This window comes from Oncorhynchus kisutch, linkage group LG13 (genome assembly GCF_002021735.2).
Source record: "Oncorhynchus kisutch isolate 150728-3 linkage group LG13, Okis_V2, whole genome shotgun sequence".
Classification (NCBI taxonomy): Eukaryota; Metazoa; Chordata; class Actinopteri; order Salmoniformes; family Salmonidae; genus Oncorhynchus; species Oncorhynchus kisutch.
In genome coordinates, this window is record NC_034186.2 from 38,949,946 (window position 1) to 38,963,535 (window position 13,590).

At 42.9% G+C, this 13,590-nt stretch overlaps 1 protein-coding gene across 4 annotated transcripts in view; it reads right to left on the reverse strand.

Moving 5' to 3' along the window:
* tpm4a (tropomyosin 4a) overlaps window positions 1-12,727 on the reverse strand; it is a 24,630-nt gene extending 11,903 nt beyond the window's left edge. Inside the window, exons 1-2 of one of the 4 annotated variants that reach the window (XM_020498782.2) lie at window positions 12,271-12,727; window positions 8,003-8,128 (exon numbers count right to left, since the gene is read on the reverse strand). In XM_020498782.2, the coding sequence (XP_020354371.1) occupies window positions 8,003-8,128; window positions 12,271-12,384 (240 nt within the window). In that variant the 5' untranslated portion in view covers window positions 12,385-12,727. Of the gene's footprint in view, window positions 1-3,914; window positions 4,496-8,002; window positions 8,129-12,270 lie in introns of those variants that run through there. The other 3 variants (XM_020498781.2, XM_020498784.2, XM_020498783.2) reach the window with 3 other exon arrangements.
* Between the last annotated feature and the right edge of the window lie 863 nt (window positions 12,728-13,590).

Sequence of the window (13,590 nt, forward strand, 5' to 3'; positions counted from 1 at the left end):
CAGCTTTATAGTGGAGACTGCTCACTGCTCACTGATTCGTATATGGAGTCTTAGAACATGGGTAAAACCAAAGGCCCGAGCTTCAGTAGGGTCCACAGTAGTGTGGGTATGCATGCAAATAAGGATGCAAGAGCTCAGTTGGGTCTTAAATCTTTGAGCCTTGCTGACAGCAGAGACCAGAGAGTTAAGTGCCATCAGGTCAAGTAAACATTCCGCTAGTAAAACTAATTACTGGTCTATATATCATGGTGACCCCCTCCCACAACTCTAAAGCAGTGGACAAGCTTAGGCCTGTCACTACGCATGGCAGCCAGTGGGACCACTGGTCAACACTGTAAGTAAGTATAAGACTACATCCACTCCAGCGATGTAGTGGTAAAATATCAACTCCAGTGGGTGATCGAGATAAGACGAACAACCACCGATATAAACCAAAACATATTACATTTTTAGAACTGTATTGTTTGATTGAATTTTCATGCATGTCTATAGGGGAAGCCTAATGTCATTTTCAGTGGTAGAAATTCCACATAATGCACATAAGATAATCCTTCCCAAAATAGTCCATTTGGACGCTAGAAAAGTAAAGAAAAATAGGATGTAGAGATGTTTATATTGAAATGTGGCGTTTAAAAAAAATCATGTTCATGTTATTAGTATCTCATGAGAGCAGCACTGCAATTCTGTATTGTAAACTGCTTAAGTGCACCAGTGTAAAAGGCCCTTAGTTGACTCTAAAATGTACTCTATACCCATTTGAAGAGACATAAGTTTGATAAGGTTACAGACTCTCTCAGTGGACTCCATGTACATTTCAGGGGACCCCATATAGAATATCCGTGTTCTGAGTATTGATCAATGCTGGGAACACAATAAGAAGTAGGCAAATGATAATTAACTAAATAAAAAAGGTGAGTAAACGCTATTTCACAACAACACAAAGTGCGTAAACGGCGTAAAAGTTTACCCGCCACTGCATCCCTGATCCACTCCCTCAAATACTGTACTACGAAGGCTCATGGGAGTGCCCCGTGGAACTTCAATTAATGCCAAAATGCATGACTGTTGAAGTTAAATTAGGAAAGTCATGATATTCCCATAGAGAAAGTCCAAAGAGAAAAAAGAATCCAGTGGAACAAGGAAGTAATTCTTTCCATAGCATGCAATTCATCCTGGTGCTATTAGGGGCAGGAAACCACTAGCCAATTACCAGACAGGCCAGTCAACAGATCTAGGCCTATTTGGAATTCACTGCAGGCTGCTGTATGTTTACGTGGCTGTCAAAAGCATACGGATCTAAGCAAACAAATGTAATTTAAAGCTTGGTGAGAGGGACAGACAACAAGACTCGTATAAGAAGGGATTAGTTGGGGGTATTTCAAAGGAAAAAAAAGTATTGGTGAGAAATACTTTCAGCAACAGCGGCCATCTTCAAATAGCAACTGGGTTGTCTTGACCCTTCGCATCATCAGGATGTGTCTGTATCATAGAGCCCAAGCCTGGGAGAAATGTCCAGCATCTGCTTATCTTCCTGCTGATCTGGGCTGAAGCACAGGAAGTGTCGGAGTGGAGCTGGCAGACAGGCAGTATCCTGGGCATGTTCCTCAGGGGCAGGGAGTAGAGAAGCTGCGTCTCTAACCACTGATATTGGGTCAGATACTGTTTCATCCCTCTAATGGTTAAGACTAGGACTTGGGGTAGGGTAATCTGATCCTAGATCTGTGGTTTGGCGCAAAAAGGTCTATATCGAGCCAGAGGTATTCCCTCCAGGAAGAGGCTTGGCTCGGCTGGGAATGGAGTTAGCAGAGCCTGGGCTATATCTACTGACTGGCCACACACTGGTTGAATCAACGTTGTTTCCACATTATTTCAAATAAATTACGTTTAACCAACGTGGAATAGATGTGAATTGGTGTCTGTGCCCAGTGGGTGGCAACCATCCTTCTCATCGACATGAATGGAAAATAGATTTTACCTCAAATAATCTCTAAACTAAACTGTGAGAACTGTTGACCTGAATATCCAGAAGAATGTAAATGGTACAGACTTTGCTCCTCACACGTTCCTTAATTGAATCTTTCAATGGTGATTCAACAAAAGCTGAGGGTGTTGTGTGAAGCAAAGTAACGCCTTGAAAGACAAGAATACCACTTCACACCAAATTAACGTCAAGGAATTTGTTTGATGCCAAAAGAGTCTCCCTGCTTTAACTATTCAAAAGACGATTCATTACCTCAAAGACACACCAATGTTCCCTCTTTTGTGCACCATGTTGCAATGAAAGGGTTTGTTGTGCCAAGAAATCATCCTGCTCTGCGCCAATTACTCACACATGGGCCCATACTCCCACAAGGTTGCTACACAAGTGCTCAGTCAACCACTTCAAGTCTTTTCATCCTTGAACACAGACAAATAGCTTGAGTTTAAGAGGTACGTGTTCATATGCTTTGAAGCTGAGATGACTGAAATGATGTTAAGACAGTCTGTGTCTCAGTAAACTGTGAATGAATGGCAGATCTCAATCGCAACCAGTTTGGGGGCTTGGGGTTAATTCAAGGGATGCAATATGTAACTTTTTGAGCAACCTGACCAAATTCACATAGAACTATGAGCTATAGATCTGTCATTCTCATTGAAAGCAAGTCTAGGAAGCGGTGCGCTCTTTCTTGGATTCCCATTCTTATGTTTAGTTTGTGCGTGTATTACTTTCGGTTTTGTACACCAGCTTCAAACAGCTGAAAATACAATATTTTTTGGTTATTGAAAAGATATGTCACAGCGTTTAGATGGTACAATGATAAGTCAGTATTCTGTCATCAGTGAGCTTTGAGGTTCTCTCTTCTTTGTTTATCACCATATATCAGTGAAAGCTGCCTCCCCACAAGGCCTATAGCTGACAACAACTCCCAAGATGCCAGTGGTCTGGGACATTGACATCCTGGGCTTCTCATGGAGGACAATTCCATCCATTTCACATCTCTCTTTCTTTGCTCCCTGCAATAGATTCCTCTGAAATGAAGGGGAAACACTTCCTTTAGCCAGATCCTCTCATTACCTCACCTCTGCTGCCTTTCCAGGAAAGACCTGAGCTTTCTCTCTCTAATTCTCTCATCCGGGCCTCCTACAAGTATGCAAATGGTAGCCTACATACGCTCTCTACATACATAATCAAGTATTTTACCATACACAACATGTCAAGACTGCCTCCCATTCTACTGAGCAGTAACTCCACAACTCTCTCTCCCTTTCTCGCTCTCATTCTTTCGCCAATCTCTCTCTCTCCCTCATTCACTCTCAGTCAAAATCTAATATCGCATAATGCAACAAGCCATTTAATACTTATATTGGAAATATTATCATATTATGTTTGATGATTCAGATCCCCTAGGCACATTTAAAAAGGAACCGTGTGTGAAATACTTTTGAAACCATCCAGCTTGAAGTTTGAACTGGCCCTCCAGAAGTACCCTGGTTTACCTATAGGCTACTAACACTTAGTAGCATTGCACTTATACAAACCAAAATTATTAAGATGTAATACTAATGAAGTAGCCTACTTACAGCTTACTCCCTTTATAACGAAAAGTACACGTGACAATGTCCAAAACGAGAAGATCATATATTCATGCTATGAAATATGTCAAAAGAGGACTGTCTAAGACAAAGATGGATGATTCCTACTTTTATAACACCTCTGAGAATGATTATCCAGTTTTTTTTTTTGGGGGGGGGGGGGGGGGGACCAACGCCATGCATTGTATGTCTTCATCACTACCGGCAGATCAATTAATTCACGTGGCTTTACCACACTATCACTGAACGTAACACTGTTCTGTCGTAGTGAACATGGCAGACTTGGTCAGGGGGGGGAAGGACAGGTAAAAGACGAAAAGAGAAGTATTCTATTGTCTCACTTTCTCCCGAAGTTCTCGTTCCCCATCCAGTTCTCGCTGTAAAACCTGGGTCCGGTCTTCTGCGTCGTCGGCTTGCTGTTGCAAACACTGGATCTTTCTCTTCACAGCTTCCAAAGAATTCAAACCTGCCATTGTCGTACTATTTGGTTAAAAAGAAAACTTTTGGTATAGAAAAATTAAATATTGTGGTAAAAGCTGCTTTAGTCTATTCGAAACAGGATATAGGCTACAAATAGTATTCAAAGTCTTTGGAATGGACCCGAAAGAGCCGAATAGAAATCTCAAGTGGAAAAATTAAAGTTGTATAAACCAAAGCAGTAGTCTATCCAGGTGTTTCCCGAAATGTTTCTTTAGCTCAGGTTCAGCCTAAGAATGGCTTCACAAAAGTATTAAAATATCTAATTTGGAATGTAATATGGATGAACGCATTAGCGAAGCGCAGCGTTCCCGTTTTGAAAGCCAGATAAAATGGCAGGAGTGATGAGGGAAAGTTAATGTGCACTCCTCCAACCCAGAGAAGTGTGATTCAGATGAGGTCACGGTTCCAGGGTAGGCAGGGCGTGCCGGTCCTGGTTGCGTGATGCTTGAGGGGGGTGTAGACGAAGGGAACTTTCAATGAAAATTCAATGAACAGCTTAAATGATGAGACATCAACACAGTGCATAGCCTATAAAGCCGTATGTAAGTCAACAGTTGTTCAACGAATGTTCTTCAAATTCAGGGCTTCAGTTCAGTAACAAAAGAACAAGGAGTCACGTTACAGGGGAAATCCAGTACAGCAAACATAAGGCTAAATGTAACACTTTTACCTACCTAAAAAATAGCTCCCCTCTCTGACAGGGAAAAGATCCTTGACCTTAAATAGATTAAACTGAACACTTAATTCTTATGATGCTATATAGTATATGTTACAGTGTACCAAAAAAATCCAGGTTTTTATCAACAGTTGTCCAGATCAAAGTCCAAAGTGTTAGATTTTTAGCCTATACTCAAATCCAATTGAATTGGTCACATATACATGGTTAGCAGATGTTAATGTGAGTGTATCAAAATGCTTGTGCTTCTAGTTCCGAGAGTGCAGTAATATCCAACAAGTAATCTAACATTCCACAACAACTACCTAATACACACCAATCTAAAGGGATGGAATAAGAATATGTACATATTAATATATGGATGAGCGATGACGGAGCGGCATAGGCAAGATGCAATAGATGGTATAAAATACAGCATATATGTATGAGATGAGTAATTGTAAGATATGTAAACATTATTCAAGTGGAATTATTTAAAGCGACCAGTGATCCATTTATTAAAGTGGCCAATTAATCGAGTCTGTATGTAGGCAGCAGCCTCTCTGTGCTAGTGATGGGTGTTTAACTTTCTGATGGCCTTGAGATAAAAGCTGTTTTTTAGTCTCTCGATCCCAGCTTTGATGCACCTGCACTGACCTCGCCTTCTGGATGGTAGCGGGGTGAACAGGCAGTGGCTCGGGTGGTTGTTGTCCTTGATGATCTTTTGACCTTCCTGTGACATCGGGTGCTGTAGGTGTCCTGGAGGGCAGGTAGTTCGCCCCCGGTGATGCATTGTGCAGACTGCACCACCCTCTGGAGAGCCTTGCGGTTGAGGAGGAAGCAGTTGCTGTACCAGGCGGTGATACAGCCCGACAGGATGCTTTCAATTGTGCATCTGTAAAGGTTTGTGAGGGTATTAGGTGACAAGCCACATTTCTTCAGCCTCCTGAGGTTGAAGAGGCGCTGTTGCGTCTTCTTCACCACACTATCTGTGTGGGTGGACCATTTCAGTTTGTCAGTGATATGTACGCCGAGGAACTTAAAAGTTTCCACCTTCTCCACTACTGTCCCCTCGAATGTGGATGGGTGGATGCCACCTCTGCTGTTTCCTGAAGTCCACGATAATCTCCTTTGTTTTGTTGACGTTGCGTGAGAGGTTGTTTTCCTGACAACACGCTACTGTATATTGTGGTGTGTTAGTGTAGTTCTGGAGATGCCTATTTGTATTGGCTACTGTAACTTTATTGTTAAATATCTCATATGTGTGTGGGTGCCAATACACAAAGCAATACTTATGATTCAGTTGTCTGTATATACTCCAACCAGCAGATAGAATAAGCAGGTTTTGATTTATGGTGTCTTGAGTGAGTGTCTGTTGTGGAAATGTGGTCGATACAGCTCCAGCTCTGTAAATGCCAGTGTGATTTGCCCACCAGAAAAGCTTGGAGCATTCATTTCATTAGACACAGGACTGTGTGGGCCTTTCTGTTTGCTTTAGCTGCATTCCTGACATTCTGGGACTGCTACTCAGCTATTGGAGCCTGCTCTCCCCTGCTGCTCCACAGCCCTTATCAGTAACAGGCCTGCAATGAACTACCACCAGCCCCCTATTCACTGCAGCCCACTCCCTCATAATGTAGCATGCCCCAAAGACACAGACCTACACTCTTAGAAAAAGTGTTCTAACAGGGTTCTTCGGCTGTCCCATAGGAGAACCCTTTTTGGTTCCATGTAGAACCATTTTGGGATCCAGTTAGAACCTTTTTCGGTTCCATATAGAAATCTCTGTGGAAAGGGTTCTACGTGGAACCCCAAATGGTTCTACATGGAACCCCAAATGGTTCTTTAGCCGAGGAACCCCTTTTAGGCTCTAGATAGCACCTATTTTTCTAAGAGTGTAGGACATACCACACGCTTCAGGTTGGAGTTCCCCCTAGGCACTGATCTAGGATCAGCTTCCCCCTCCCCAAAATCCTGATGTTAATCATTATGCTGGTTAGCTTATATTGTTTATTGTATAAATATTTATGGTAATTCGTTCTGTCTGTCTGCTTGCAGATCCCAGGCACCAGGCCTGCTGTGTGTGTTTGGTGTGAGTGATAATATCTGAGGACGAAAGCAGGATAACATAATTTAGCCACAGGCAAAACAGACAGTGTCGTCCTCTCTGACAGCTGCTTGTGTCAAAATCTTCTGATGAAGATCTGTACATTTTGTATATTTGAATGGCTATAGATTAAAATAAGATTGTGGCTAAGTATGACAAATACACCCTTAATTCTATATGAAACTTTGAAATGAAGCCTAAGCCTGTAAGTACAGCTGGACAGTGCAGTACAGTCAGAGAAGGTGTAGGGATACCCCCTTTACAGCAGCTGACCAGCCATGCAATAATCACTATGCAGGGTTTATCAGCATTACTGTCTGTTAACCAGTGCTACTGTGTTTAGGTGGAACAGATCGACTGAGTGTGAGTGTGTATGGGGTGTTAGTGAGCTCATCTTTCAGGACTGGGTGCACAGGAATGTGAACACACTCTCTGATCTCCTCCCCAGCAGATAGGCCTGATCAAAGCACACTCACAGCTGGCACTGGCACTGGGGCAACTGGCCAGCTATAGAACTAGAATATGTAGAATGGATATTCCCATTCAAAATAATGATCTGTGCTGGTACAACAGTGGCCATATTTGGTTTTGGTGTTAAGGCCTCTTAAGGGTCACACAAGTTGCACAGGAATGTGATATCCTTCCCGCCACCGATCGCTCACCATGCTGTTGACGTCTGACTGCAGATTCTGCGATTCTACATGTAAAATTGGTCTCCACTCGATTCGCAAGTACTCTCGGTAGGCAAACGTTATTGGTGTATTCCAGCCCTTAGTGACGGTGAAGGGACTGGGTGAAGGCTCAGTCCCAACAGGTGGGAGCCATTCCACTAATGCTCAATACTGTAACAATTATCTAACTAAATAATAAAGCCTTGGTAATAGGGACTGTTCATAACAGAGAACCTGTGTTATAGATGGACTATTACATTACATTACCGTTCACCAAATAAGCAATATTAGCCTGTTATTCTTAGCTGTTATTCTTAGTTTCTACATTTTCTAAACAAACCTAAACATATGACAGGAACTGGGGGGCCTGTGGCTTGGTTAATGAGGGTATTGGCTCAGGTGTGCCTCAAACATACTTAACCCATACTTCCAACCTCCTCCTAGTCCCCTCCCTCCAATCACTACCCAGTGGGCGTGTTATAGGGGCTCTACCCAGAGGCTTTGGTGCCTACTCACGTCTGCGGCGGTCTTCTCAGACTGTTCCAGTTTCTCCTGGGCATCTTTGAGGGCCTCAGAGTATTTGTCCAACTCATCTTCAGTCCCCTTCAAATTCTTCTGCAGGCTCAGCAGCTCGTCTTCCAGCTAGAGCAGGACAGGTGTTTGTTAGTTAAAAGTACACACAGTTAACTCACCCCCACCCCTCTTTCTCTCTCCCTCCCTCTCCCTCTCCCTCCCTCTCTCGCTCTCACTCTCCCTCTCCCCCCCCCCTCTCTCTCTATCTCCCTCTCTCTCTCTCTCTCTCTCTCTCACACACACACACACACACACACACACACATTAGCTCTCTCTCACACACACAGGCACAAAAACACACATTTTATTTTGGTGTCTTTTCTTCTTTCAGTATTATAATAACATATTTTACTCTTCTTAAATTACAGCCCTATCAAAGTTAAACAAGAAAGTATCTTGAAGAATTCTTCAAATTCCTCCAGGCTTTTATGGTTTGAGGTCAACTCAAGGTTTTTAGTATCAAGTTTCCTTTATGTCTTATCGTTCTTGTGTATGCTCTTTTATGAATGAATCAAATCCATTTAAGTGGTTGAATTGGAAAGATTTTTCACTTTCTATAAGAAAATATTTTGGTATGGGCGGGAGTGTGTATGCTTTGCACAGCATTGTGTCTCAGCTACACATCTAGCTACATCAAATTCCCCAGAGCCGCAAATAAAAGGGTGTGTGTTTTCATTTACCAGGGCTCCCGAGTGGCGCGGCGATCTAAGGCACTGCATCTCACTGCTAGAGGTGTCACTACAGACACCCTGGTTTGAATCCAGGCTGTATCACAACCGGCTGTGATTGGGAGTCCTATAGGGTGGTGCACTATTGGCCCAGCGTAGGCCGTCATTGTAAATAACCATTTGTTCTTAACTGACTTGCCAAGTTAAATAAAGGTTCAATTTAATAAATGACTTGGTTAGATGTTTGTGTTCAGTGAACTTTACAGGACCAATCCATCTTGTTATTCAGGCACCTATTTAGCAGACACCCGCATGGGTACCATTATTACACCCCTCTATCATGGGATGGTAAAATGTTACAGAGGAAAATTAATGCCTTTAAAATTATAACAATTCTGCTGATGGATTGATCATCTGCTCAAAGTAACAGTGATGAGATGATAAGTCTATAAAGTGCATGATGACTTCCTTCGGGGGTGTTGAAAGCTGAGTTTATTTTTAGTCAGTAATAACAAGAGCGTTGGCATGCACAGCCTCCTGATAATCCCACTGGATTCCACACAGCCTATCTCTCCTCTGTCTAAAAATACAGCTGCTATCCAGGTGGAGACACCTGTCAGGCATTTGGATGGACGACCATACAGATGCCCTTGGTCTACCAGTGGACCCCAGCCAGAGCCCCATCACAAAGCTCCATTCTCAGTGTGAATAGGCTCTGGCACCTGGGTCTCCGTGGCTGTAGAGGTTGGGATTGTTGGACCAAATAACTTAATTTTGGGGCGAGCCTTGCTGAAAACAGACCGTCAATCAAGACATATCCCAGTAATTCTGCATTCAGCCCCTTTTTGTCCTTTTTTCAGTTGGCATCACTTTAGTCCAAGCGTGGGGGGGGGGGGGGGGGGTGTAGTACTCAGATCACCATGAATCAAATCAAATGTTATTGTCACATGCGTCGTAAACAACAGGTGTAGACTAACAGTGAAAGGCTTACTTACGGCCCTTCCCAACAACGCTGAATATAATACAAATAATAATAGAAATACAAATCTTTATATCATGTGCTGAATTCTGTTGGATGCAAACTAAAGCTAAACTGATGGGTTATATAGGCAGCAGCTGATGTACAGTTGAATTCGGAAGTTTACATACATCTTAGCCAAATACATTTAATCCTAGTAAAAATGATCTGTCTTAGGTCAGTTAGGATCACCACTTTATTTTAAGAATGTGAAACGTCAGAATAATAGTAGAGAGAATGATTTACCTCAGCTTTTATTTCTTTCATCACATTCCCAGTCGGTCAGAAGTTCACATACACTCAATTAGTATTTGGTAGCATTGCCTTAAAATTGTTTAACCCTCGGTCAAACGTTTCGGGTAGCCTTCCCCAAGCTTCCAAACAATAAGTTGGGTGAATTTTGGCCCATTCCTGCTGACAGAGTTGGTGTAACTGACTGATGTTTGTAGGCTTCCTTGCTCACACACGCTTTTTCAGTTCTGCCCATACATTTTCTATGGGATTGAGTTCAGGGCTTTGTGATGGCCACTCCAATACCTTGACTTTGTTGTCCTTAAGCCATTTTGCCACAACTTTGGATGTGTGCTTGGGGTCATTGTCCATTTGGAAGACCCATTTGTGACGAAGCTTTAACTTCCTGACTGATGTCTTGAGATGTTGCTTCAATATATCCACATAATTTTCCTACCTCATGATGCCATCTATTTTGTGAAGTGCACCAGTCCCTCCTGCAGCAAAGCAGGGGATGGTGTTCTTTGGCTTGCAAGCCTCCCCCTTTTTCCTTCAAACGTAACGATGGTCACTATGGCCAAACAGTTATATTTGAGTTTCATCAGACCAGACGACATTTCTCCAAAAAGTACGATCTTTGTCCCCATGTGCAGTTGCAAACCATAGTCTGGCTTTTTTATGGTGGCTTCTTCCTTGCTGAGCTGCCTTTCAGGTTTTGTCAATATAGGACTCGTTTTACTGTGGTAATAGATACTTTTGTACCTGTTTCCTCCAGCATCTTCACAAGGTCCTTTGCTGTTCTTCTGGGATTGATTTGCACTTTTTGCACCAAAGTACGTTAATCTCTAGGAGACAGAATGCTTCTCCTTCCTGAGCGGTATGACGGCTGCGTGATCCCATGGTGTTTATACTTGCGTACTATTGTTTTTACAGATGAACGTGGAACCCTCAGGCGTTTGGAAATTGCTCCCAAGGATGAACCAGACCTGTGGAGGTCTACAATTTTTTTCTGAGGTCTTGGCTGATTTCTTCTGATTTTCCAATGATGTCAAGCAAAGAGGCACTGCGTTTGAAGGTAGGCCTTGAAATATATCCGCAGGTACACCTCCAATTCACTCAAATGATGTCAATTAGCCTATCAGAAGCTTCTAAAGCCATGACATAATTTTCTGGACTTTTCCAAGCTGTTTAAAGGCACAGTGTATGTAAACTTCTGACCCACTGGAATTGTGATACAGTGAAATTTAAGTGAAATAATCTGTCTGTAAACAATTGTTCGAAAAATTACTTGTATCACGCACAAAGTAGATGTCCTAACCGACTTGCCAAAACTATAGTTTGTTAACAAGAAATTTGTGGAGTGGTTGAAAAACAAGTTTTAATGACTCCAACCTAAGTGTATGTAAACTTCCGACTTCAACTGTAGCTCTGTTTTATTCCTCTTGTCAAGTCCAAGTGGTAATGTGTGTGGTCCATTGAAGGAGATGTCATCCTGTCCTCTTTCCCTCCCAAGGCTGCTGTGGGCTGTTGGGAAGGAAACTTGCCTCAGAGGTCAGCGTCCTCAGGTTTCATAGCGTCCATGAGTCGTTTGTTGATTTATGCCGACATTCACACTTTCAAACCAGGCTTTGCTCTGTCAGCTCAAACCATTGTAGGCATACTGTGCACTCTCACTCCATGAAGCATCATCTTCAATATGCTTTCATTTTGCTTCATAAAATTGGATTATTTCATCCATTTTCATCAACTTTGATTGACTTGGTCTTACATCTTCTTTTAAAATTCACTAACAATAAATTGCTAACAATGTCAATCTTTGATTTAGGTCCATACTTTAATCAAACATAATGCCTGGGATTAATTAAATAAACTGTGTGATGTGTTTACGCCTCATTTCCTCAGAAATATGTCTGGTATGGAATAAATGCTGAGGATGGCTTACAGAGTCTGGGCAGTATGAGACATAACATCAGAGCCTGTACATGGCTTGAGTTTGAGCATCATCATCATCCAACTCCGTACAACATAAAAGGGTTTTTCGGCTGTCCCTGTAGGAGAACCCTTTGCAGAACCCCTTTGGTTCCAGGTAGAACCCTTTCGGCTTCCGTGTAAAACCCTTTTTACATGGAACCCAAAAGAGTTCTACCTGGAACTAAAAATGGGGTCTCATATGAGGACAGGCACAGAACCTTTCGGAACCCTTTTTTATCTAAGAGTGTGCAATTTTACTGTGTCTAGTGTATGGTCCATAGATCCATCGGCATGTATCCTTCTCTCCATCAATCTGAACTCACCTGTTTGCACTTGTCCTCCGCTGCCTTCTTATCGGTCTCGGCCTGCTCTGCGCGGTCGATGGCGTTCTCCTTGTCCAGCTTCAGCATCTGCATCTTCTTCTTGATGGCCTCCATGGTGCTTGGTTAGAGTGTGCTCACTGAGATGAGAAATGCAGCTGAGAAAGTTGAGATGTCACCCCTGTAGTGTGAGACAGAGTCTGTCCTGTTCAGTACTGGAGCAACCTCCACTGGAACCTGCGTCCACAAGAGTCAGAGGGATAGAGAGACAAACAGAGGTAGAAACGAGGGAGAGCGAGGGAGAGCGAGGGAGTGAAAGAGAGCGAGGGAGCACGCGCAGCACAGAGGGATGCAGACTCAAGCCTAAGGCTGCCGTCAATACTTTAAACGCCCAACTAAACCTGAGTGTAATCTCCGATGACCCCCTCTCCTCTCCTCCATCCCTCCCACCCTGCACTCACCCCACTGTCCCCCTCACCTCACCAGACACCCCCCCCCCCCCACTCCACCCAATCAAAACACTCATACAAGGCCTTTCTAAAGAATGTCTTGGCCCGCTGTATACACTCACTCACACAGCAGCCCTCAGCCAATCTCCTTATTTGGGTTGCTATGTTTTCACTGAAAAAAAAGACCGATCAGACAGGAGAGAGAAACACAAGGCCTGTTTCCACATTTAACCTTGTGGATGGAAGTGTTGACATACAGTACAAGGCTTAACACACTTCTTGTCCTGCTCAAGAATAGGTTTAGGCTCTGTTATGAGTGAGCCAGAGCGAGAGAGCGAGAGATTGAGAGAAAGAGAATGAAAGAAAAAGAGAGAGTTATCAAGTTGTGATTGCTTAGTGAAGATGTCTGTAGGCTATTGTTGGACGGGCCATCCAAGCCACTAATACAGGATGCTTAGCAACTCCAGATACATCAAAGGACAGATCTAATGAGGTTGCATTAACGTAGTTTCCCCTCACCAAGCTGATATTAGTGGGAATGGCAGGGTTTTGATGTTTGGATGAGGGGATCAGATGTCCTGTTGATGGGAGAGCAGGGAGTACAGGGTTGGATAGGTTACCTTCTAAATGTAATCCATTACATTTACTAGTTTCCTGTCCAAAAATGTAATCAGTAATGTAACATTTGGATGACCAAAACTCAGTAATGTAATCGTATTACTTTCAGTTACTGTTAGATTACTTTCCATTAGAAGACAAAAAGGATCCATCAAACACATTTGGTGTGTCATCATGTGGTCTCTGACTTGTGGTCAGACTCGCTCAGGTGGAACAAACTTAATCTTGCGCCTTTTTTCAATTCTGAATTAAATGT